Source organism: Phymastichus coffea, unplaced genomic scaffold (assembly GCF_024137745.1).
Source record: "Phymastichus coffea isolate CEN01 unplaced genomic scaffold, Cenicafe_Pcof_1.1 PCOF00008, whole genome shotgun sequence".
Classification (NCBI taxonomy): Eukaryota; Metazoa; Arthropoda; class Insecta; order Hymenoptera; family Eulophidae; genus Phymastichus; species Phymastichus coffea.
This window is the reverse complement of record NW_026706819.1, coordinates 7,573,770-7,599,515: the sequence shown is the minus strand read 5'-3', so window position 1 is coordinate 7,599,515 and position 25,746 is coordinate 7,573,770. Positions and strand designations below refer to the sequence as shown.

The 25,746-nt window shown below is 34.2% G+C and overlaps 1 protein-coding gene across 3 annotated transcripts in view; it reads right to left on the bottom strand.

The window, feature by feature from the left end:
* The window catches only part of LOC131669517 (ubiquitin carboxyl-terminal hydrolase 2-like), a 759,386-nt gene that overhangs the window by 325,950 nt on the left and 407,690 nt on the right, over window positions 1-25,746 (bottom strand). The window contains exons 1-2 of one of the 3 annotated variants that reach the window (XM_058944452.1): window positions 16,358-16,399; window positions 16,192-16,259 (exon numbers count right to left, since the gene is read on the bottom strand). The exons of the other annotated variants lie outside the window; for them this stretch is intronic. Coding sequence (XP_058800435.1) covers window positions 16,192-16,259; window positions 16,358-16,376 — 87 coding nt within the window. The 5' untranslated portion in view covers window positions 16,377-16,399. Of the gene's footprint in view, window positions 1-16,191; window positions 16,260-16,357; window positions 16,400-25,746 lie in introns of those variants that run through there. 3 annotated transcript variants of the gene reach the window in all.

The window sequence follows — 25,746 nt, the reverse complement described above, 5'->3', positions numbered from 1 at the left end:
TTGACTATTATCATTTTATACGTATACGCATATTTTAGCAATTGTTTCAGTTGATAAAGAAAAAACATTTTGTGATACTTCTGCTATTTGTTTTACATGAAAAGGATTGTCTACGTCAGCGACAGTTAATATTTTACATAAAACAAATTCGCTGTTTGTGTCGTCGTCAAATATAAAATCTCTCATTTTAACATAAGTTCCATTAGAAGTGACAGCAAATGAATTGTTTGACCTCAGTCTTTTTCGTCGATAAGTGGTATATAAACAACCATTTTTTACCATTTTTTAGTAAGTTCTGCTGTAATTTGACAGATTCAGATCTCTAATCCACTTATTTTTGGTTCTGGTGTACGGTCCAAAGTACCTTGAAGAAATACCTTTCCTGGAATTAGCTGAGTACTTGTGATCTAGATCATAAATGAAAGAGCGAATCTCATTAAAAGTTCATGAGCCCGTTGCAATTCGTCAGGTCGGACACCTTGTTTATTATTAATATAAAATCCTTCGACGAATAGGGACCAATGCTGCATATACCTTGCCATGTGAGGAAATCGAGACAAAATTGGAATACTATAGTAGAATATCCAATTTTCCCACTCGCGAGACTTCCACCATCTGCGATCTTTCAAACCCCTTGATAGACGCGTCACTTGATTTGGAGCTTTCAGAGATGTTATCATTCTTTCAGCTGCAGCAATGTCATCACTGGACAACGAAAAAGGGAGTCCACTCGTATCCATCCAGTAACCAGTAATCTGCTCAGCAATGCCTTTGGCTCCAAAGTGCATGTCATCAACTATAAATCCTCTTACAACATCAAATGGACCTAAATTGACTAGGCTCGCCGGTCTCTTCACACCGAAGATAGGACCATTGACTTCCAGACTAAGCTGCATGTGACGAATCATTTCCAACTGAGTCCTTCTAGGAGGAATTTCTTCCAGTGAAACATATTTGACACAACCACCTCTGAGAGTCGGGATGTACACAACTGGATGTAAACACTATGAACAACCAAAATACCCATTATATTGAACAATACCTTGCATTGGTGCACGCGCACTTGCGTCAACGCAGCAGCAAAGTGTATGGATTTTCACTGTGTGGATCTCTTGATTTACTGTAAACTGTACACCCTCATTAGATAATCTATTCATCATATCGACAAAAGGGGGCAGATACACGTTCATGTCTGGTTTGTTTCCAAACCATAACGCACAAACAATAGGTTTGGCAGTTCTCACTTCATACGGTAATTCATTTATGATCATTTGTATAGGCCATATGGAGTATTTTGAGCTCTCGAAAACGGGTGCTCCATCGCAGTTAAAAGTAGCAGAAACAAAATTTCTCCTTTCATTCGGGGGTAAAGAACGCATAAATTTTTTATACAAGTTCCCATCGTTAAAATCATGTACCATTTCATTTTGCTCAAACCTTTTATCAACGACACTGGTAATGTACTCTAAATTTTGTAAAATTAAATTACTGCAATCGTGTTCAACGTTGAATACAGCAAAACATGTATTGAAACAGGGACTTTTTAAATCAATATTTTCACTACAAACTTGACATATGATCTCGCGATCAGACCGAGCAAACTCTCCAATATAACTATTGCATGCTCTGTTAGAACAAACTGCATAATACTGAACGCCATTACTGTCATTGAAAAGTTTATCGATAAGGTACCTGGGGTCCGGCAGTAGCTTCGTTTGCAGAGTACTATTTACATATTTAAATAAATCTGCTAAAGCCATCTGAGATAATTCGTATTCCAAGCCAAATTTCAATCCAGCTAACAGTAAGTCCGCTTTATTTACTGTAATTTTCAAAGTTATATCCTCGTCGTGCTCTAAGATGTTTTTAAGCCTCTGGAACGGAGTAGTGCCATCATCAGAATCATGATCAGAGGGATCTTCACCTCTCCACTCTCTATACATTCTGTCATCTTCGCTCTCATCATTTTCAGTACTTAGTTCACTTAAAGAGGAATTATCCGATGACGAAGCATGAGGTGCCTATACAGAGATAATAATTGGTTACTGAAAATTGTTTTTTTTTATAATATTGAATTATTGAAAATATTATTTTACATCGTAACGCAAGCTTCCATTGCCATTGGACGAGTCTACTGTAGCAATATTGTCAGAAACTACTGTAAATGCAGGAGACAATGAACTTTGAATATTAGAATAACTAGTATCAGTTGGGCTATTTGAAGTAGATGTTTCTGAGGCATTGATCCTCCTTCCCTGAATACCACCCTAAGAACAAAATGATATAATAACTTTCAATACAAAAGTATACTAATATTTAATTATAGGCTGATTCCATCTCAGATCATGCAGAGCTCCATACGCACCGATGGCCGAACCGCTCCGAACTATTTTTTTATGGTTCTCCATTGAAAATAAAGCGACACGTGTTTTTTCTTTTTGTCCTCACATGCATAGTTGCTTTAATAATGCATCCGAAAATTGCACTTGTAAAATTCAAAATAAAAATAAAATTTCCAACAATTAATTTTAACTCTTTGCTGCTAGCTTGTTTTTAGTAGGAACCTCCTGAATATTTTTGCATGTGGTAGAGAAATGCAAATCTTTTCAAACGATATCATCAAAAACAAGTCAATATGCATTTCTTAGAAAATTATGCACTTTTTCGAAAAAAGTGCATCTCGTAAACAAATGAATATATCTCGAAAAACCCACCTTTTTTTTGGCTCATCTTTTTTTTATAGATTCTTTGATCCAATACCTTTCAGGTCATATCAATCCGGTTTCCGGTTTTTGCTTTTTTACTGAAAAACAATTTTTTTTAAATTTTTGCAATAAATTTGAAAATATCAAAAGTTTTGAATTGTTGAGTTATATTATGATGGATGACTTTAATCAATTTTGTTATCGAATTAACCTAAAGTATTTATCCGTTCAAGCTTGGCTTGTATTTACCTTCTTCGTGATGAAATTAACTAATGCGTGTGTTTATGTTCACGCCTGTCTGACAGTCTATACTGACTGTCATAAATTCTTCGCTTATGCCAATACTGTACGTATAAGTGTATCTAGAATTTTGCGACAGTTGAAGCTCGGCTTTGATTGTACCAACATGTCGAGTCATCGTATTTAATCGTCAGAGAGGCAAAAATGCCCAGATTATTTCAAAATCCATATAAAGTGTGTGTATCAAACTAAAACATTGAATTTTCAAGAAATCGGTGTCTATGCAAGTTTTTTGCAGTCAATGTTTCTCGATGAAAACATAAGATCTACCAGTAGAGTCTGCAGCAATTGCTACAAGCGTATCATTAGAACTTGCGATAGCAACAAAGAAAAGGATGATGCGTCTGAGATTATAATATGTATAATAGAATATTATGCTTATTATATAGATTATTATATTATATATTATATAGATTATTATATTATATATTATATATTATTATTATATATTATATATTATATATTATATATTATATATTATTATTATATATTTTATATTATATATTATATATTATTATTATAGATTATTATGCTTATTGTACTACTTGTAATAAAATATATTTGATTCAAACATTTTATCTTGTACGTTTTTTGAAATTATTTTTCATTTATAATTTACTATTGAATCTTAATTTAATGCCAACATTTAAAAAAAATTATTTCTCAGTAAAGAAGCAAAAACCGGAAACCGGATTGATATGACCTGAAAGGTATTGGATCAAAGAATCTATAAAAAAAATATGAGCCAAAAAAGGTGGGTTTTTCGAGATATATTCATTTGTTTACGAGATGCACTTTTTTCGAAAAAGTGCATAATTTTCTAAGAAATGCATATTGACTTGTTTTTGATGATATCGTTTGAAAAGATTTGCATTTCTCTACCACATGCCAAAATATTCAGGAGGTTCCTACTAAAAACAAGCTAGCAGCAAAGAGTTAAAATTAATTGTTGGAAATTTTATTTTTATTTTGAATTTTACAAGTGCAATTTTCGAATGCATTATTAAAGCAATTATGCATGTGAGGACAAAAAGAAAAAACACGTGTCGCTTTATTTTCAATGGAGAACCATAAAAAAATAGTTCGGAGCGGTTCGGCCATCGGTGCGCATGGAGCTCTGCATGATCTGAGATGGAATCAGCCTATATGCAAAACATAAAGATTAAAAAAAGTGTCATCTTGTCAGTTGATGATTCAGGGTTGCCACAATTGGAACCCCAAATATTTTTCCTGATATATTTCCTGTTTAAAAAAAAAGTTTTTCTGATATTTTTGTCTGACGTAAAAATCAGTTTCTGTAAATTTATTTTATGATTTAAAACAATTGTCTGAATTTTGTTAAAAACAAAAAACAAAAAGATTCTCAATGTATTTTTGTAAGTCAAAAATCCTGAAGTTTTTGTCTGATTAAAAAAAAAATTCAAAAATTTGTGTATAGCAACCCTGGCGGAAAAAAAGTGCAAAAATGTGCACAAGTGTTCAATTTGGCGCACAGTTCTGCACACCTTTTCAAATCACTCAATATTTTCAATTGCCGTCTACATGATAACAGTGTTCTTTTTGGATAATATATTTCACAGTAACTGTTGTAGCTTTATCTACCTAACAATCTCCATTTGACTGGTCAATGATGTGCTAGATTCTAAAGTTGATTAAAACTCGTTTTTTTATGCTGTATTAGCATTATTCAAAAATAATGTATTGGATCCCATTTCAAAACATTCTTTAATGCAAAGCGTTAACATGAAACCACAATATTAGCATAATGACATGTTTGGATTTTATAAAGTTTTTTATCATCTTGCCTGATCAGATTGCTGCAGAAATTCATAACATTAACTTGTATCGGCTGTAGTCAGATTGCTGCAGACATTCATAACATTAACTTGTATCGGCTGTAGTAGGAAAAAAAAAGTCATGTGCACTGCAATGGCTTAGCTAATTCATGTGTTAAAATTAGGAATAGAAAAAATTAATGAAATGGAAGTTCCATAAAAACAAGTGAATTGAAAAGTGATGCAGCATTCAATGTATTCATATTTATCTCATCATAATATGTTTTATGAAAAACATTTGGCTTTATGTAAATGCCACGCTTTCATATGCATCCACATTCCTTAACCATACAGCAAGACATTGAACGATTATTTTATAACTGTAATTTGAATCAAGTGTATAATAGAAGTAATAAACACTATCGTGTATGTTTACCATTTCTTATTTAATTATGAAAGTGATTGACATGGTTTGAACAGTTATCCAAGCTCGCACTTATGTCAATTGCTATTTTTAGGAATTAAAGAAAAATGTTAGTAGTGAATCTTGTGTTTGAGCTTATTACACTTTTGAAAGCCGATTAAAAAGTCTGTCATAAGATGTTATTGGAGTTTTTTATAAGACACATATCCTCAAATTTGCATCTACTTTAAAGCTTATGAGTTTTGTTACATTCCTTGTCAATCTGAGCAACAAAATCACACTTTAAATCTGTCAAACAATTCTCAAAATGCCTGTTTATGTTTGCTAGACGCACATTATTTTTGTAACAGTAACATTTTCTTAAAGATTCTATAATATTGTAATTGCACAAAACGTTTTGATAATCGCGAATTTAGTACAGTACAAATTGAAAATCTTACTTTTGAGTACTTTCAAAGATTCACGTTACATTTAATTCCATAAGTATTGAAAACAAATAATACTCACTGCTCGATAATACTCATTTTCTTCTTCATCACTACTGTACTCCGAATAAGCTCGACGAAATCGCAATTGTCGCCTCCACTCTGTTGTCCTTGATTGTCGCATTCTATGACAACTAATAACAAACTAATAAAAAACAATTCTATGACACGGAAAAAACCGTCAATTTAAAACGTTGATGCTCGACAGGAACCGTGGAGTACAGCTAACCTAGACTCTAGTCGAGTAAGTAAAGTTAGCACATTCGTTCTTTCATTCCATGTTCCGGTCTATTTGTTTCTCGGAAATTTTTACAATTAATTTGCGCGCAATGTTCATTTGTCACACAAAAACAATGTATCTTAGACAATGTAATCGTACTAGAATAAATTTAATTTCAGCTAATAATGGCAAATCAAAATTGTGAATTGTGATAGTCCAAGTCCAATAACATACCGAAACGAGTAAACCGGACGATAAAAAAGTACTGATTCCATCTACATAGTTTTTCCGTTTGTGCTTGACACGCTTCATACATTTTCAGAATAAAACCCGTTACACTCTACCGTCAACCTTTGTTATTTTTTTCGGCAAAGCAAAATCATTTTAGCAGGGTGATGGGATAATTTTCTTTGAGTGAGAGTCGTTTTAATCAGGATTGCCGTACGAGTTAGGTAAGTTCAATAAAGTTTGACATTGCATACTTTAGCCGTTTGCTATTCCTTGCACATTATTTTGACGGATCAATATGTCAAGGAGTTTCGTATTCTAAAGTGCAGTTCATTTTTTATTTTTGCACCTGCACTGATGTGTGACGTAATATATGATAGTATCTATGATCAGATAAGTTTAACAATAAGTTTCATTTGTAACACTACGTGAGTCTAAATGCCATATGTATTGTAATTATTTTTTAATTTCATATACAATCCACATAAAACAAGTTCAGACAATTTTAAATTTTTCAAAGATATCATCTTGCTATTGTCAGTGAATGTATTCTTTGTCATATGGCAGCAAGACAAGTTTATATTTTTCAAATACATTATATTTGATCCGTGTCAGTGCATCGGCTCATGAAGAATGATAATTTACCTTTTTATTCTAGGATACTCGTGTACTCTTTACATTTCTCATTATTTTGCACATAACAAGGCAAATTTGTATGTAGTGTCCGATACTATCTGATGGTGGGATCATGTACAATGAACTGTTTTAATTTTTTGAATGCGATTTGAATTCAGAGTCTTCACTAAATATTGTTAAAAAAAAATTACAAAGTAGTTTTTCATTATTTACGTGATAAATGTTGTAGTAATTAGTAAATATAATTTTTTAGGAAGCATTATTGAGATGTCGGAGTCAGGTGACAAAAAGCTGCTGGCAGCTGTTCGATATTTTAATAACAATGAGAGGAATAAAGTGGTTCTAATCGAACCAGCCCTCATTACTGATTTTAAATCAGTTGAAGAATTCAATTATGATATTTCGCACACAGTATTTGAGTTAATCAAAGGCAAGAAAGTGGAAGTTCCTATTCAGGTCTTCGAAATTTCAGGTGAAATACTGTTATTTTATTATGTAATACAGTAATTTTGCAAACATTTTATTTTTTATGGTTATTGAGGGAAAGGACTCTTTTGTTATATCAGTGAATTAATTGTTCGCATGTTTATTCATATTACAGATGATGTTGCTTCTCTACAAGCTCCAAAAAAAAGACGAATTTTTGAAAACAAGAGAAAGAGTGATGTGATGTCCGAGATTTTGCTTGCTCGAGAGAAAACAGATAAACAAAATGAAGAGAATGAAGAAGAGACTATTCAAGACTCAGAGAAAATTCAAAGTACTCAAGAAAAGGAGACACAGAAATCTGCCAAACAACAAGCTCATGATCTCAAAGCTATAGAAAAGGTAATTTTCGTTTGTTGTAAAAACATGATTATTATTTTGAATATACATAGTACACATTGAACTTTTATTTATAGATTATAAAAGAAAAAGCCAAACAGCACTCGAAAAATATAGATGAACAAATTTTGAATGCAAAGCTAAATAAATTGTCAAATAATACACTAATTTACAAAGATGACAGTGATATTATACAAGAGCAACAGAAGATTATCTATGATTTACAGCAAAGCAACAACAAACAAGCAGAAGATTTAGAGAAACTCAAAAAGGAAATGAAGGAGAATAAAGCTGAAATGGAAGAGTTCATGAAGCAACAAAGTCATTTATTACTCGAGGCTCAAAAAATAATAAAACAGTCTGAACACATAAATTTTGATAAGTCGGTTGTGACGACAACTCCCCGTACTCGTGTTGTGAACAAAGGTAAAAAAATCAGCTTCTAAATTAATTATCAACGTGCTTGCATTTATAATTAATAACATAATTTTGTACTCTTAATATTTTATAAACAATTTGCAGAAAATGATAGCTGTGTTAGCATTTATCAAAAACAACAGGATAGTCAAATGCATTTTCAAAAGTCTCCATTGAAAGATAGTAATTCTGCATCTGTGGAAAAGCCTCAGCAAAAATTGGAGGGTAATATTGACAGTAAAATTTATTTTATTCTACTAATAGCAAGTATTAGTAAATAGTATAATAAAAATTACAATAATTTTCAGATGAAATACCTGGTGCAGCTGGCAATAGCGAAGTATTCGCAACTGACGACTCAGTCTATTCAGCTAGTTTTTCTCCTGCTAAATTTTCGACAAAGAATCTTGATGCAAAAAGAAATCGTACTCTAGCGAAATCTCCTACTTATAGTAGTTCTGAGGAAGGAAACCATTCAGATTACGAAAAAGGTAGATAATGGATTATTATTATTTGTAAAAAAATGCGTGTCTCATAAATTTCTTATATTATTAAAACAAATTATAATTATTTTCAGATTAGTTACGTAATGGAGATAGCAATGACTATCACAATCTGGAAGACAGAGTCTTACTCAAAACTGATTTTTCTCCTACTGTAATTCCTAGTAAGAAAATTGGTATTCAAGCAAGGTCTCAGAATCCAAAAAGTAGACGCGAAGAAGAAGAGAACGACCAAGCCTATTTTTCAGCTCATCTATCGACAAGTAGTCGAGATTTTTCAAAAGAATCAGAAAAGCACCATTTCAGAGACAGACCTAGACCGAAATCTCCGACTTCCAATCATGATCACTCTTCTGATGAACAAGGTAAATAAATCATAAATACTAATAGTAAATAATTCACTCTATAAGTTTTCTTTTTATGTCAATATAGTGAATAATGGAAAAAGAAACCTGTCAAAAGGTGCAGATTTTCGAAACCGTGCTAAGATCGATAGAAAAAAGAAAGTTCAGAAGACCAGAAAACGTAGATATCCTTCTGACAGTGGAACGGATGAAGATGTCTCAAAGGTTGGGGTTGGAGATTCCAAAAATGCACGACGTACTTACCGTAAAATGAAGAAGTATGCGGCGATGCATACTTCCTCCTCGGGATCGGATGATGAAAAAAAAGAAACAAAGAAGAAATTCACTAGGTCCAGCGATGATGAATACTTATCTGACAATTTGTCTTCTTATCATGTTGAAGATTATAAATCATTCCATGAAAAGACTGGAAAAAAGGTAATTCTAAAAATAAAATTTTATTAACGCTTTGCAAATATTAATGTACTTTTTTTCAGAGGAAAATGTACCATATTAAACATGGCGTGTGTATCAAATATGAACTTTGGGGGCCATTGAAAAAAAAGTTTGATGCTAGAGAATACATCAAATTTTTTATTCACGCACTTTTCAAAGAAGAAGACTTGATGGATAAGGTTTTCAATATTGAAGCTTGTAAAAAATATAGAATTCCAGGTAGAACTCGATCAGAGTTCTCTCCTGAAGTCAAAGCTGCAATTACGAAGTATGTTTGTTAATTTATTATTATCACGTTAACAATGAAATTCTTAAAAATCAAATAATTTGTTACAGAAACATTTTTTTGTTGGGTCGATGCAACATATAGTAATAAAAAAGAAGCTAAGTATCATAAAAACCATTGGAAATCTTATATAAGCGACCACATCAACAGTTTAGTAGAACGTGAGAAGTCAATTGGTGAGTCTTAAAATTATTGTCTCTTCTAAAAAAGTGAGTGGAACCATTCAAATTGATTGTTTTTTTCAGTACGAAGGCAAGTAGAAGCTTTAAAGCGTAAGAGAGCTGCCAAAGCTTGCGCAAAATAAGATGATTCGGACTCGTTTTCTTCCGACGAAGAACAATAAATAAGAACGGTGATATATGATTAGGTGTAGCGTTTCCAAGTATTTCTTTTTCAAAAAAATTTTTTTGATTTAACGACTTACAAAAAACTTTTCTACTTCTTGGTTCTTCGTTTTTAAAGGTTTTGATGTAACTTTTCATATTCGTATTAAAACATGTGGGATAATGGTTATTTTTAATAACAAATTGTTATGCACTTGTACTTGTATTATTAGCGTCTAGATTGTCATGATAATAAGCTTTATACCGAATAATTTTATAACATTTTACACAAATAGTGTACTAGTGTTTTATTCATTTAGTCAAGCGCTGCAATTATGTATTATGTAAAATAATAAAATGAGGATATATTAATATATGCGTTATGTTAAAATAAAAAAATATGGTAAATGAATAGCTTAACTGGTGCGCAAACCTTAACAAAAACGGATAAACGATAGTATTTAATCTTATTACTTATTGCTTCCTTATATACATTTTCAAAGGTTTTGGATGTAACTTTTTTATATTTTTTTATATTAGTATTGAAACATTTGGGATAATGATTATTATTAGCTACAAATTGTAATGCAAGTTGTACTTGTATTTTTAGCGTTGAAATTGACATAATAATAAGCTTTACTACCGATTAATTTTATAATAACATTGTACACAAATAGTGTACTAGTGCTGTATTCATTCAGTCAAGCGTTGCAATTATGTAGTATGTAAAATTCTAGATTGAGGATGTATTAATGCATGCGTTATAATAAAATAAAAAAATATGGTAAATGAATACTTGAACTGATGCGCTAACTTTAACAAAAACGGATAAATGCTAGTGTTTATATCTTAATTAACGTAATAAATCTAATAAATTATTCATCAAATATTTTGTTTATTCAATTTCCTTCTCTCGATTACATGATGAAAACCGCGTTCTTTGATTTTGATACCTGATCGTTACATTTGGCCGCCATTTTCAGCCGTCGTCTCTGGTCGTTTTTTTTGCCCGTTAATAACGGGCAAAATGAACGGGCAAAATTTTGAAACAAAATTTTGGGCATAAATTACGGGCGTAAAAAACGGGCACAAATATCGAGCGAATTTTTTCAAGAGAGAACTCTTGGGCTACGAAAATAACTATTCAAAATTAATTTTATAATTTTTTCAACGGAGATATGGTCGTTTGAAAAATGTTGTATTAAACATTCTACTATAGGCTTATAATAATATGAAACTCAATATTCAATTCTCATGCCTATAAATGTACACGCATAATAGTATCAGAAGTACGAGAGTCCTACTAACTTTCTACTCTTCATTCTCCCACGAGTATTCGATAAGTGTTGTTCTATTTCTCTTTCTCTCGTTTTTTTTAAACAGCCATGGTACTTTTTAATCCCATGGGTACTGTGTGTACATCTCTTCCATCCTTGATACGACTTTCGTGACGTGGCTGCTAGTACTGAGTCCAGGTTTGCAACATAAATCCATAGCTGATAGCTAAGTTGGTCGAAGTGTTGTTCACGATAAACGCAAGTAGGCAGGCGATTTTTTACAATCGATAATTTCTTTGAGCACTTCTTGTGATTAAAATATTTAATTTGGTCGTAGCCGAAATCAGAATGATCGACGAATTTTAACTTGGCAAATGCCGTGGCTTTCGAATCAACAAGACCTGATTCCGTAGGCTCAGAGCAGAAACAGCGCAACCGGTCTAGTTGGAAATAAATAATAACAATAATTAATCATCGAAAAGTATTCTCATGTAAATAGACAATGATTATTTTCTCAAAAACGGATGCAATCCTCCAGCTCTTCAAGCAGTTGAAATTTTGTTGAGGAACTATCAATTTTAATTTATCTAGTCCATAAATAATGATAGACATATTTTATAGAAATTGAATAATCAAACGCAAAATAACTACATGGACTAGTAGTTATTTATAGTTATTTATATTCATTTATAGTCGAGATAAGATAAAAAGCTTTGTAACACAAAAAAAAATCTTTTCTAATCTGTAAAAGAATACTGAAGCATTTCACATCATAAGAAATAAAATCTTGACATATAATATAACGTGACATACTTTTTATAATATAAAAAGTTTTTGCCCACCCACACATAAAATTACTAAAATTTCTAAATTTTATATCTAAGTTGGAAATCAACTTAGATCAGCTCAGCGAAAGTTTATTTGAAAGGTCTTTCCAAATTTTTTCACAATATTCGTATGTCGTAATCACCTTAAATAATTTTGTCTTACCCCTATCATAAAAAGCAATTTTTTTTTTACAAAAATGTTTGCTCATCTTCAAGTACTTGCCGTTTTACGAAAAAAAAATCATAGAACAGTTTAAAAAAAAAGCATTTCGTAGTTTTTTTTCAAGTACTTACTTACAAAGATCTCAAATTAAGACTCATCGGTCGACAGCACTTGTTTCCAATTTTCTATTGTCCAGTTTTTATGTTCTTTAGCCCATTTTAATCTCTACGTGACATTTTGCTTTCTCAATAGCGGTTTCTTTGCTGCAATTCTACCAAATAAATTGTTTTCACGTAGTCTGCGCTTTAAGGTTGTTTCACTTACAGGTTTCTTCATTTGACGGTTCATATCAGCAGCGATTTATCTAGCTGTAAGGTGTCTATTATGTAAACTTAAATTTACAATGTATTTTTCGTTTTACTTTGTGGTTTTCCTTGATTTACCGAAGCGTGTCCTGTCTTCAACATTGCTGGTAGTTTTGAATTTTTTTATATGGTAATGTACAGTATATCGAAAGAATATTCAAAATTCTAAAAATATTACGATTACTTAAATGATTAATTTTGTAATGATGGAAAGAAGGGAAATAGTGGTAGATAGAAAAGCACTTAATTTTAATTGTATTTAGCAACGTTTCGTCAGCACATTGCTGATCTCTTCAGGCTTTAATCATAGAAAAACAACAAATTATTAACAATAGAGTTTACACAAGTAATTTTAATAGTATATAATTATATGTATATGTGTAACCTGATTTCTCTCGTATTCAAATTATTATAGGCTGAAACGAATAGATCGTAACACAGTTAAGTTACAATTAAGTGAGAAATCAAGTATGCCAACCCATATATATACTCTTCATCTACTCGTATTATCCCTTCCTCATCGATCTTAATAAAGGCTTATAGGTGTGACTAAGATATTGTATATCCTCTTTTCTATTTAACGTGTTTTTATGTAAGCCAATGTGTAACATTTCGGATATTCTTCGTCTCTTATAATTTTTTTTCATAATCCAATATTTTACCTTTTTTCCAGTCAAATTCGTGTGAGAACGTTCTTCTATGTGTAGCTACTACTGTATTTGAATCAATGTTTGTTTTGTGTTCGTTTAATCTAATTTTTAAGGAACGTTTACTTTCACCTATATAGACCGCTAAACATTCCCTGTCGAAAAATTCCATGTGGAATTCCATATGGAAATCCACATGGAATTCCATATGGATTTCCATGTGGATGTCCATGTGGAATTGTATGGAGTTGGATGGAATTCCATGCAAAATTTCCATGGAAAATGTGGGTATGGATTTTCTTTAGAAATGCACCCGGATTTTTTAAAATTCACGTGGGATTTGAAAATTGTGGGAAAGAATGCGTTCAACATGGATTTTTTAAAGGTATTGGAAGGAAAAAAAATGATGACTTTTTATGAAACAAAATTGACTTTTTATGAAATTTTTATCTAGAAATGAAAAATATCAATCGCCGATAAATACATTTTTATACAATCACTTCCAATGCATATTAGCTATAGCGGAAACATATTTTTCTGAACCGAATGACATATATACACAAAGTTTGTTGATATTTTTTGTTTCTACTACATCTTCTGTCACTGCTATACTTATTACTTTCTTAATACAAGTTAATTCTTCGCAGATTGTATTTTGAATTTCAACTTCTACTTTTTTATAAACAGTATATTCTTCTCTATTACCGACATCTACCAAAAATTGTTGTAATTGAACGAAAGTTCCATCGGTTAGTTGGGCAAATGAATTATCAGATCTGACATTCGGTTTTGTGCTCGATTTAAATAAACATTTGTCTTTCACCATTTTAGTAAAAGCTTGCACGTCATATATAGTACGTTGCAAGCGAGCAAGTATATTTTTATCAACTGGAACGGGCAATCCAAAATATCTATAAACGACTTTTTCGGTTTTTTCAACCTCTCTATTTCGCAAGTAGTCCACGTAATTTATAATCGGCGAATCTTCCTTCAATTTCACGTGTTTTTCTACTTTTAGAATACTTCGATTGAATGACAAGTTTCTGCATACTTGATTGACTACTCCTTTAGCAGCTTTTATACTTTGCTTTATTCTTCCATTGCCCGATTCAAAATTGTAGCCATAATGAGCAAACAATGGGCCCCAGTTAATAACACTCTGCACTAAATGAATAAGCTGATGTACGTTAAATGACATAGCATCTGCACCATAGTGAAATTGGGTTAAAGCGACAAACCTTTTTAACAGATTGTGTGCCCTATATAATTCAGCAAGTGCTATATTATCTTTCAATAGCAAATAATAGGCTTCCACAAATAAAGATCAATGCTGAAGATACTGCCCAAAAATAGGTTCTAATTTTGCAATAGTTGATAGTAATGGAATGCTATAGTAAAGAATCCAATTGGACCATTCTGATGATTTCCAATAATATCGATCATAAATTGATCGTGATAACCTAACTAATTGCGTAGGCACTTTGAATGCTTTGATGTAACTGTCAATAAGTTTCATGTGCTCTGGACAAATCGAATAACTCTTGTCATGAGTAGTAAACCAATATTCGTTAAACTGTTTTCCGACCCCTAAGTCACCACAATGCATTGGATCTGGTACGAATCCATCTATAATATCAAATTTATCCAAGTATATCAACGGAGTGGCTTTTTTAATACCCATGACACTTTTTCCTGTATTTACTGCAGCCACCATATGTTCAAGCGTCTCTTCGGGCGTTCTTCTTTCGGGAATTTCATCCAAAAGAGGATATTTCATAGCATATCCAGTTTTATGAATGATTCGCTCACCTTTATGTAGACAACATGGGCAGCCATAATATGCATTAAACTGCATAGATCCCTGCATTGGCGGCCTTACTACTGCATCGACGCAACAGCATAATGCATAAGGATATATAGTCTTTATACCATCACTAAACTGACAATCTAAACCATGTAGTGTCAAATCATTGACGAAGTTCACAAATGGATGAAGAAAGTATGTCATTTCTGGTTTGTCACGGCCAAACCACAGGGCAGTTGTGATTGTTTTTCGACGCTCATCTACTGGTACTTCATTAACTACTACTTGAATAGGCCATACAGATGTTTTGGAGCTTTTAAAAACTGGTGAGCCATCACTGTTGAAAGTGAAGGTTACATAACTCTTTTTTCGATCATCTGGCAGTGATGCAACGAATTCTTTATACTTTTTCCCGTCATGAATGTCCTTGAAATTTGTTAATTCTTCTTGTAGATGTCTAGAGTTCATAACTGTTTTATAATAACTTTCGTTTTGCTCGAGTGCATGTTTCAATTCCCATGTTATATCCAACATTACAAAGAAATCAATGTAAGACGGATCATTTACAGCAACATCCTCTTCACACACGTCACAAAACATTGTTTTAGTATTTTTTCTGTCGAAACGACCAAGATAGATTTTGCACGTTGGACAAGTTGCATGATACTGATTGGTATCATCACTAGTAGGGTAAAATAACTGATCTATTCGATAGCGTGTGTCAGGTAGAATATCGTCAGCAAAGAAAGAATTAATTAATTTAAAGAGATCAGCAATCCCTGAGTTGGGTAAAGAATAGGTTTTGCTATATTCCAACAATCCCAAAACCATCTCTATTTTGCTAACAGCTAATGGTGTATCCAAAGTTTCATTATCATTCTCATTTTTTATCATATCATCTAAATTTCTAATACGAATTCTATTTCTTCTTTCTGCAACATCATCATCGAAAAATACTTCCTCGCAATCATCTTCATCTTCAGAAGTATCGTAAATATCATCATAGATATTAGTAGAATCACGCTGAAACAATATATATATATATATATATATATATATATATATATATATATATGTGTATACATATAAGTACGTATTTTATTTTGCATTGTACTTTTTTATCAAATTAATATTATCATATTTGTCTACCATAATTCATTTAACTGTAATGTATAACTTACGTAGGAGTCTTCAAAAACATTCTGTTCATCAGCGGCTCTAGTTACAGTACTGGCATCATCAACAGTATCTGCAAAAAATATTGAATAATATAATTTATGCTTTTAAAAAATATTACTGAGACATAAATGAAGTCATTTCTGTTATATTTTTTAAGTTTTAAAGTACCCTGTCGGTCGATTGACATATATTGAGAGCCTGTATGGGAAATGCTGGAAACGTTGTTGTTAGTCAACACTCGATTATGAATATTTAGATCATATGTATTAGATTCGCTGCTACTTTCTTCATTTGAACGACCTAAGCATAATTAAAATATTATTATGATATTTATGAAACTTGCAATAAAAGGCTGCAATAATAAAAAAAAGAAAAAATGTATGATACCATCAAAAGAAAATGATGAGCTTGACTGCCTTAACCTAAGAGTTACGCTTCCAGTTCCAGAGTGCTCTGTTATACTTTCGTCGCTTTCTATTTTTCTAAGATTTTGTGTAACATTACTGATTGAGCTTCCACTCTCTGAATGTGTTTCTACAGAAGTACTCTGTGAAACATTATCCATGCTTACATTTATATTCACGTCCATCTCATTCTGCAATAAATAACATTATGAAATGTACAAGCACTATTTTTAAGTTGAAAGCAGTAGTAATTTTAAAATTTTGTAGAATATTTTTTAAAAAAGTTGGTTATGCTAGAATTGTTATTCTGATGTGCATACACAAAAAAAGCAAAAACCTAGTACCATTCTCACGTATGTATGTACATACATAAGATTATGATTAATTATCTACAAAAATTATACGTCGTTGAACTGTCCAGTATTTTGATTATTCGTATAAAGAATCAAAATACTTACTCTTGAAAAATATAAATATTGCTCCTCAAATTTACGAATACTTAAGAAAGCCGTTGGTGGCCGTTGGTGTTGGTGGCCGTTGGAGCAGACAGTTGTTCACAGTTATTAAGCTTGCCTGAAGTTCGTCCACAATCGAATGCAAAACATACGCTGCATACGTGAATACATATACGCTGACGGTCACGTAACTTTTTTATTCGGAAATATTTTTTTGTAAATTCACGTTAATTATGGCAAAAATAATCGAACGTGAACCTTAGATTAATGTTCGATTGTTTTTGCTGTAATTAACGTGAATTTACAAAAAAATATTTCCGAATCAAAAAGTTACGTGACTATCACCGTATGTATACATGTGATATATGTGTCGGATCCAACACATACGGACATATGTATGTAGCATACATGCACACGTGCATAAGTAAAATGTATTATAATTGTTTTTTAGCCATGAAGTGCACCACAATTAAAGATACAGACAGAAACCGGTTAAAGACAAAGACACCAATTCATAATTCATATCTCAACGGTTTTTTCGTACTCCAGTAATCAACGAGTATTATGGTTCCTTTAAGTGAAATAATTTACGTGATTATGGTTTAAATGTTTGGCCTTCGTAACTATTTTGAATTTTTAATAATCATGGCTGCAGGTATAAACTATGCCAAAGTTAGATTTCTTGAAGATAAAACTGTAAAAGATGTTGAAATAACAAACGTTATTCAGTTCATAAATAATCCACCTAAACATTTGAATGATTATGATAAGAATGCTCTGTATGATTGTTTGTGGAAAGACGATAAAAACCCCGAGCTTGTGCCTCTACCCGTGCAAATTGGCGGTCTTGGAGGTTAGTTTTCTCACTATTTTGACATGTGTTATGTCTAGGCGAAATGATGTTACAGCCAGACGTAATAATATATTCAAGTAATGTCGCGTTGGTAAAGGTTGGATCTTAGTCAGGATTTAAGCAAAGGTTGGTTAAAGGGATAGCGCCTTTATTATATGTAGGGCGTTTTAAGTAGATAAAATAGTTCCTTACCTTATTAGGATTGGGTTTCAAAAGAGGTTTTTTATGGACAGTCTCAGGTGTTTGCGCTTGAGTTTAGATTTTATTGTTTAAAGATAATTATAATACTTAATAATCCCGGTTCTAAGTAGCCGGATAGTTAGACTTAAAAAACAACTTTGCGAAACTACTGAGTCGTAAATTGTGTATTGCGTACTGTATTCTATATACTGAGTAACTGCTATTGCGAACTCCAATCTAGCCTTTTTATACCGTGGGCTGATGTGCCCCTTCCTGTGATTTTGCCAATTTAATATGCGGTGAGTAATATTCGCGGAAGTATTGTGGGAACGTGCTTAGACTAATCTATCTCGCTAGATAGATTTACAAATCTTCCCGGGAGGGTTGGTACAATAGAAAACTAAATTATCGATACCTGGTTTGAAATCATAACTTATAATTCGTCACGTACTTTTTCTTTCGTATCGACGTGACATTCCCACCCCTCGGAGTCCTTTGCTGATAGAGCAAGGGACTAGCGTTCTCCGAACGCTACTGCAATTATTTGATACATAGTTTTTTTTTTTTTTTTTTTTTTTTTTTTTTATATAATTATTATTTTTGTATGTGTGTGTTTTTATATATATATTTTGTAACTATCATTATTGTTTATTATTATAAGAAATGGAAGGACTGGGGATAGGATCATAGTAACTCCAAATGATGAAACTGCAAGCTCCTCTGGAATCTACGTAAAAATTCCTTGCCAATACATCTGGCACAAGGGGTATTGCTGAGCATAAAATGCTCGGGGCGGACACATTCGGCCTCCATGGCTAGTTGTTGGTCCTTGGGAGCGGCTGCAACGCGTGCTCGGCAAAAAAAACATCCTTGCCAATGTGCGGTGTCTTGTCCGCACACACGGCATGGATGGAAAGGGGCTCGTCCGAATCCCTCTCCTCCATAGGTTTCTTCGAAGAGGAACTTTAAGTGAAGATGCCCGTGATGAGTCTCCTGGAATATATACCGGGTCAGCTCGTGGTAGTTCCAGCTTCCATCGTCGTCTAATAGCGGCGGTTCGGGATGCTGCATGCTCGTCTGGGCCTCCCGGTTTTCCCATCTTGCGAATAGTCGTGTCCTGGTTGATGCCGATGTCCGACTGTTGCATATTTGTTCCGTTGTCCAAGATCGGTTTGCCTTCTTGCATGGTGGGCCGAGTGTGGTAGCTGCTGTGCGTTTCATCGTGCTAATTTTATGGAGTGTCTGACATGACAGAGGGTATATTGGTGTTTTTGTACCTTCTTTATTTTAGGGAGTGGGGAGAATTGGAGGAGTGTCTATTGTTTCGGATTTTTGGAGTGGGACCGCTTGCACGGCCACGGGTGGGGAGTGAGGAGTGTCGTAGTTGTTTGGTAGTCTAAAATATTTTCCGTCAAGTAATGTCTGTGCAGATTTGCAGATCATTCTTTTTTGAGGAGTTAAGGGTGGATTAAGTTCTTGCATTGGTATATTTTCGAAACCGCGGTCTCTGTCACTGCACACTCTGTATGCGCAAAGTATGCAACTTATTGCGATTACGGATACGACAACGATTACAATGGTTACACCTAAAGTTAAATATACGTGCAATAACTTCGCTCGGTCCGAGTGCTCGTGACTGTTCTGACTACTGTTTGTGTTTGGGCTTTTCATTACTATTTTGTCTGTAGTTACCAAAGAGATTTTTGGAATTACAAAATTTTCCGCATTTAGTTTTTTCTTAGCCCCTAAATAAATATGGTGGCTCGTTCTAAGTTCGCATGGCTGGGGAATCTGTATCAATCCGGTACCATTCAAAGGAAAAGGTTGTACTATGCCGTTACAATTAATATCAAAGGAAGTATTGAGATTCACTGAGTATAGCAAAACATTACTTTGTAACGTTGGTATAAGATAATAGTTAGTTTCGGAGCTAGTTTCAAGTTGGCAAAATACGAGATTTGACTCTTCCGGTGATGTTAACAGGCTAAACTCGCAGGAATTATTGTTTGGCTTGCGTATAGTCGGGCACGGGCACATATAGAAGGAAAAAATACGTTTACACTCGTTATCAATTAAATTCTTGCTTACAAAGGTATGGGTAGCTTCTCCCTCTGTCACAGTCAGGTAATCACTTTGTGGTCTAATGAATTTAGCGATTTGGTTAGTTTTGTTTGGATACTGGAATACTGGCAGTGAATACAATTTGTAAGTTTGTGTATTGCTGCTTGCGACAAGGGGAAAAACTACTTCGACAATGATGTTCTTACGAAAGTAGACTACGTTAACTTCTGCAATTTGTTGTAGTGTTATGATATTGATTTTTGACATATGTACTGGCAACTTTAAATTAGTGCTTGCTTTGATAGTTTTTATCGCGTTTATCAAAAATTGCGGATTGAAAGAAAATTGTTTGTTTTGCAGGAGTTGACGTACTTCGGTTGATATGTAAGTAAACTTATGTAAAATGTCGTTAATTTCGGCTAAAATAAGGCTAATGTGTGTAGAGTTATATACTGGGCTCATTGCGCTAGTAATGAAATCTGCGCGAGATTTTCTAAAAAGCAGAAGATTTGTCTCTGATTGTAAATTATTTTCGGTAATATAAGTTAAGTCATACTCGCCCATTTGTTCGGTCGAATTACTCTCGCGCATATTCAAGACATCTTTAAGGGCCTTATCGGCATGTTCGAGTAAGAGGCTGTCCAGCGATGCTAGGGCATCCCGCCCCCCGTTGGGTGTGTCAAAAGCGTACGCGTTGAGAGAGGTGCTGACTGCTTCGTTGATGTGTTGGAGTTTTTTTGTTTCTTCGTAGGCTGTGTATATAGAATTTTTGATGAAATCGTTTATCTCGATTGTGTTGCAAGCTGCAGATATTTTTTCCAGCGTTTGGGTGAAATTGTGATGAGAGTTAAGCACTAAGTTGATGTCGAGAGCGGTGATAATATTCCATTTTTCTTGAATAAATCGTATGGTAGGTCCTTTTTCAAAAGCGATTCCAGGCTGACTATCATATTGCTTTGTAGTTGGCTGATTTTGGCATATAACGGTAGTTAGTAGACTGACGAAAAGTACTCTGGGTAAGGGCATTTTGCTGGTGTTAGCTGGAAGAGTTGATTTTTTTTATATTCCCTTTTTTTTTAGAATTTCTGTCTAGCGTTGACAGCGATTTTGTTAAAAAGCTCCATCCATTCCCAATTGTCTATTTGGTCAAAGATGTTTATTAGTGTGGTTGGGGAGGTGTTATAGTTTCTACGGAGCAGGAGCGGTGCTACTCGTGGGGACGAGTCGGAAGGATAAGTGGTACTGGGTTTGAGTAGTTCGCTGAGCATTGTATTTTTATCTTGGATGTCGCGATGATTACTAGCGGTGTAATGTGTTTGTGTAGGTGTGTTTTGGTCAGTGTGTCTCTCAAGGATATCCCTTATCTCTGCTATATATTTCATGGCTATTTGTAAGCAGTTAGAGTAGTGTTCATGAAATTGCTTTAAAGAGCGGATGTTTTTTGTTCGGAAAGGTAAAAGGCTGTTAATGCCGGGCGGTTTAGGAATTGAGTCTGTAGGTAACTCTAGGTTGGGATAGTGTAGAACGACATGATGTATGCAGTCTGTGCATTTAATGCATCGTATGGCGTATGGTGGTCTGTGAGGACCGATGATTTTGACATAGACAAGGTTATATGATAATTGTTGTTGTATGGGTAGGGTGTAATGACAACTTGTGCAAGTAGGTGAAAAGTTACTATTTACATAATAGGTAACCTCTGCTTCTATTAAATTTGATTTGTTATGCAACGTGTTTTCAGTGTGAGGTATTTTGTTGGGGGGGGGATGGTTCATTAGTGTTACTCTTGTACATTTTGTGGAAGGAGATTGGTAACGGGTGAGGTCTTTCGGTGTTTAGCACCTGGTGGCTACTGCAATGTTTGTAGTTACTTGTCAGTATCCTAAAAATGAAAATAATGTAATGTTCAGTGTTGTTATTTTCTAAAAGACTCCGATATGGGGCGGATCGAATTTCTTTTGATGTGATTGATGTCTATTAGATTCTTTTCTATTTGTATGGCGTGTAAGCGTGCGTCTTGTAGTTTGTTGTAAAAGGTAAAAGGGCAAACGTAGCGTCTGATTTCATGTTTGAGGCCCTTAATAAAAATATAAATAGCTAATTTTTCTCTCTGAGTTTCGTCTTCTGTAACTTCGAATAAAAACATTTGCGCGGCCTTCCCCATGACAATGTATTTTTGTAAATATGTATTTATTCTGTGTCCGAATTCTATTGTGGTTTCGTCTTGCATTTGAGTTGATATACTTAATCTCTTTTTTTCTATTATCAAGTCTTCTAGTAGTTTTCTTTTGGCTCTGTGATCCATGTTTTCAGACATATAGCTATTGTTGACGTTTATATTCTGTTGATTAATGGTGGAATTTCTGGTTCTGATAATACTGGATATATCTGTCTCTGTGTGTAGCTTGGTTTCTGGGTCAATTGATTGTCACGTTCGATTTTAAAGATAGTAGTTCGCTCTTCAGGCTGTATTGCCGACGGGGCTTCCTTGTTTAATTTGTCTGGGTTTGTTTCTCTTTCAGGTTTCCTAGCTAGGTAAAGTAGCAAGTTAGTCAAAGAATTCCAGAATGCGCCAAGTAGGTGTATGCTAAAGCCATAGAGGGAATGAAGGGCATAACCATGTATAATGGTATCAAGGACAAACTTAATTGCTCTAAAGATCATAAGGATGGCCAAAACAGCGGCACTCGCTGATCCGAATGTAATGAATCGACTCCATAGCGATTCCCAAGTGGAATTCGCAATACGGTTCAGGGTATCTTCGTCGAGTAGTTTAGCTATGGATATTCCCGGGGCTAGATTGGATTTTCCAGCGAAACCGAGCGCGATTTGATTAAGGACCGCGTTCCGTTCTGTAGGGAACATTATGAACGTGCGAAGGTGTTCAATGTCGTTATATGTGTAAATTCCGCTTGTTGCCGTGTTTATGGGGCTATTATATTCCCAACTTTGCTTGGCCTGTGGTTTGATTATGTGTGGAGTTTCCTGACTAGTGACATCCGGAATAACTTTTACCCATGAGTCACCGAACTTATACATTACCGACATTTTAGTATCGCAAGCGGTTTTGGTTCCGTATTGTTTTATTATATGCGTACGAGGTGTGATAAACATCGGAGTCTCACCGCGCGTGACCGGTAATTCTTGGTAGCACGTTTCGGCCTTTCTAGCTTTGACTTCTGCAGGTACGCATTTGATAATGTGTACTACTTCACCCGCCATCATGGCCATGTAACCGGGTTCTCTCATTAAATAATATGCTAAAAGGTCCGGGGATAAAGTGGCAATGTTTAACGCATTAGTAATAACTTTTCTTTCTAATTCGCATTGCTGTAGTAATACGTCGTGGTATAATTTTTGCAAATGATTTTTGATATGTTTTTCAACAAATAATATTTTTGAATTTACATAAGTGAAAAGATCTAGATCGTGCATATTTTTAACTCTGTTAGAAATGAAATGTTCACCGAGCCGATTTTCTAATATGAATAATCTCGGATGTTCTGTTTTAATAATTTCAAAACCGCATTGTATCATTTTACCGAGGTCTTTGAAAGCAAAAGATATATCCTCAGAATCTAATACATAAAGTGGTCTTCGTTCATTGCCGATCTCTGTTACTTTAGTGACGGGTCCTGAATATAGATTAGTATACTTGTTGGCCTGGCATGCCTGAGACTCGGTTCTGTCCCAGAATGCGTATCCGAATATGCTATCAATGCAACGTTCGTCAGTAAATTGACAAGAAGTTCCGGACTCGAGTTTGATTTTATTTGTTTCGAGTGTTACAGAGTTAAATCTTTCTTCGAGTGATACTTTAACATAGCCGGTAACGTGTACATTGCTGAATGTGCCGTAAGGGTCGGAGAAACTTCCTGCGTTAGTGCAAGTGCCGTCTGGGGCAATGTATCCTGCCAATTCTATCGGGTGTACGGTTGTTTGATTTATCATTAAGTTTTGTACTAGGTTATCGCCGATAGTCATTATTCGATAAGAGTGCATTTTAACGCATTCTTCTCGTGTTACTTCCTTAATATATTCTATTTCGGAAAAAGGGGGGGACCATTCGTGAGAGAGCGCGCCGCATGTCTTGGCTGATCGTTTGACCTCTATTTTGCAGTAACGGACCTTTATAGTTGCAAAATCATTAAGTTGGAGGAGGGATATTTCAGTTATCGTAGAATTGATTATTGGATTAGGAATGTCGCATTCAGCAATATCTACAAGAGAGAAGGTAGTGAAGTTAGTAAAACGTTGAAAACAATCATAGGCTATGAAAGGAGTGACTATTTTGACGTATAGTTGAACAAAGATGCTGAGAATTACTGCTTTCATCTGAAACATAATTTTTCAATTACTACTTGTTTCGATGTACGATTTCTTTAAACGATTGGCGTGGACCGTTCGAGTTTCTTTTTCGTTTATTTTTATTTTAATATTTTCTTTTTCTCCCACTTCCAGGACCAAGTAGGGACCGGCAAAGTGACTGCCTGTGAGTTTATGAGGCTTTGGGCCGCTTTTTAGAAAAACCCATTGACCGATTCTGAATTTGTTAGGATTTGTTTTTTTATCATATTGCATTTTGGTTTTTTCTTTGTATGTTATTAATTTTTCTCTAGCTATTTCATGTATATTGTGTAACTGTTTAACCAAGTTTTCCACGTAACCTTCGTAGGTAGGTAGTAAATCTTGCTCTAGCAGGGGCTCCGTGCTTGGTAGGCGTGGCTTGCGAGCGAACAGCAGTTCCCATGGTGAGAACTGGTGGCTGCTGTGCCAGCTTGTATTATAATTAAATATAGCAAGTTCGACATACTCGTCCCAATTTTTGGTCTTGGAAGTGAACATTTTTAGATACTCGATTAACGATAAATGAATTCGTTCAACATTGTTAGCCTGCGGGTGATAAGCCGTTGTAGTAATATGCTTAATTTTGAAGCGAGCTGCAATACGTTTCATTAGTTTTGAAGTGAAATTAGTGCCTCTGTCACTTACTATGACGTTAGGTGCTCCAAAGGTACATATTAGTTTTTTAATAAGGTTATCAGCTACAGTAGTAGCTGTTTGGTCTGGCATGGGTGCCGCTATAGCGTATTTGGTAAACGTGCACATGCAGGTAAGTAAGTAAGCGTTTGCCGTTTTGGTAGGCTCGAGTGGGCCTACTACGTCTATGCTGACTTTAAAAAAGGGGACTGGCGGGGTATCGGTTATGATCATTCTTTGTTTGACATTATGTCTATTTAATTTTCTCAATTGGCATGGTAAGCATTTTTGAATGAACTCTTGCACATCTTCCTTCAGGTGTGTCCAATAGTATTTATTCTTGATGCGTTTGTAAGTTCTATTGCAACCGTTATGACCGCCTATAGCCGAACAGTGGGCTTCTTCGATTACTTGTTGACGATGCTCGATGGGGGCGAAAACTATAAGTCCCTGACAAACTATGATCTTGACTTCAGAAGGTCCCAGTGTATTTTTTATCATACGTAAAATTTCAAAGAAATCGACGAGCTCAATTTTTTTACTTTGGGCTATACTGATGGTTTTAATTTTATTTTCAGTTAAATCAATTGCTAATTGCTTCAGTGCTTGGTATGTATAATTTCT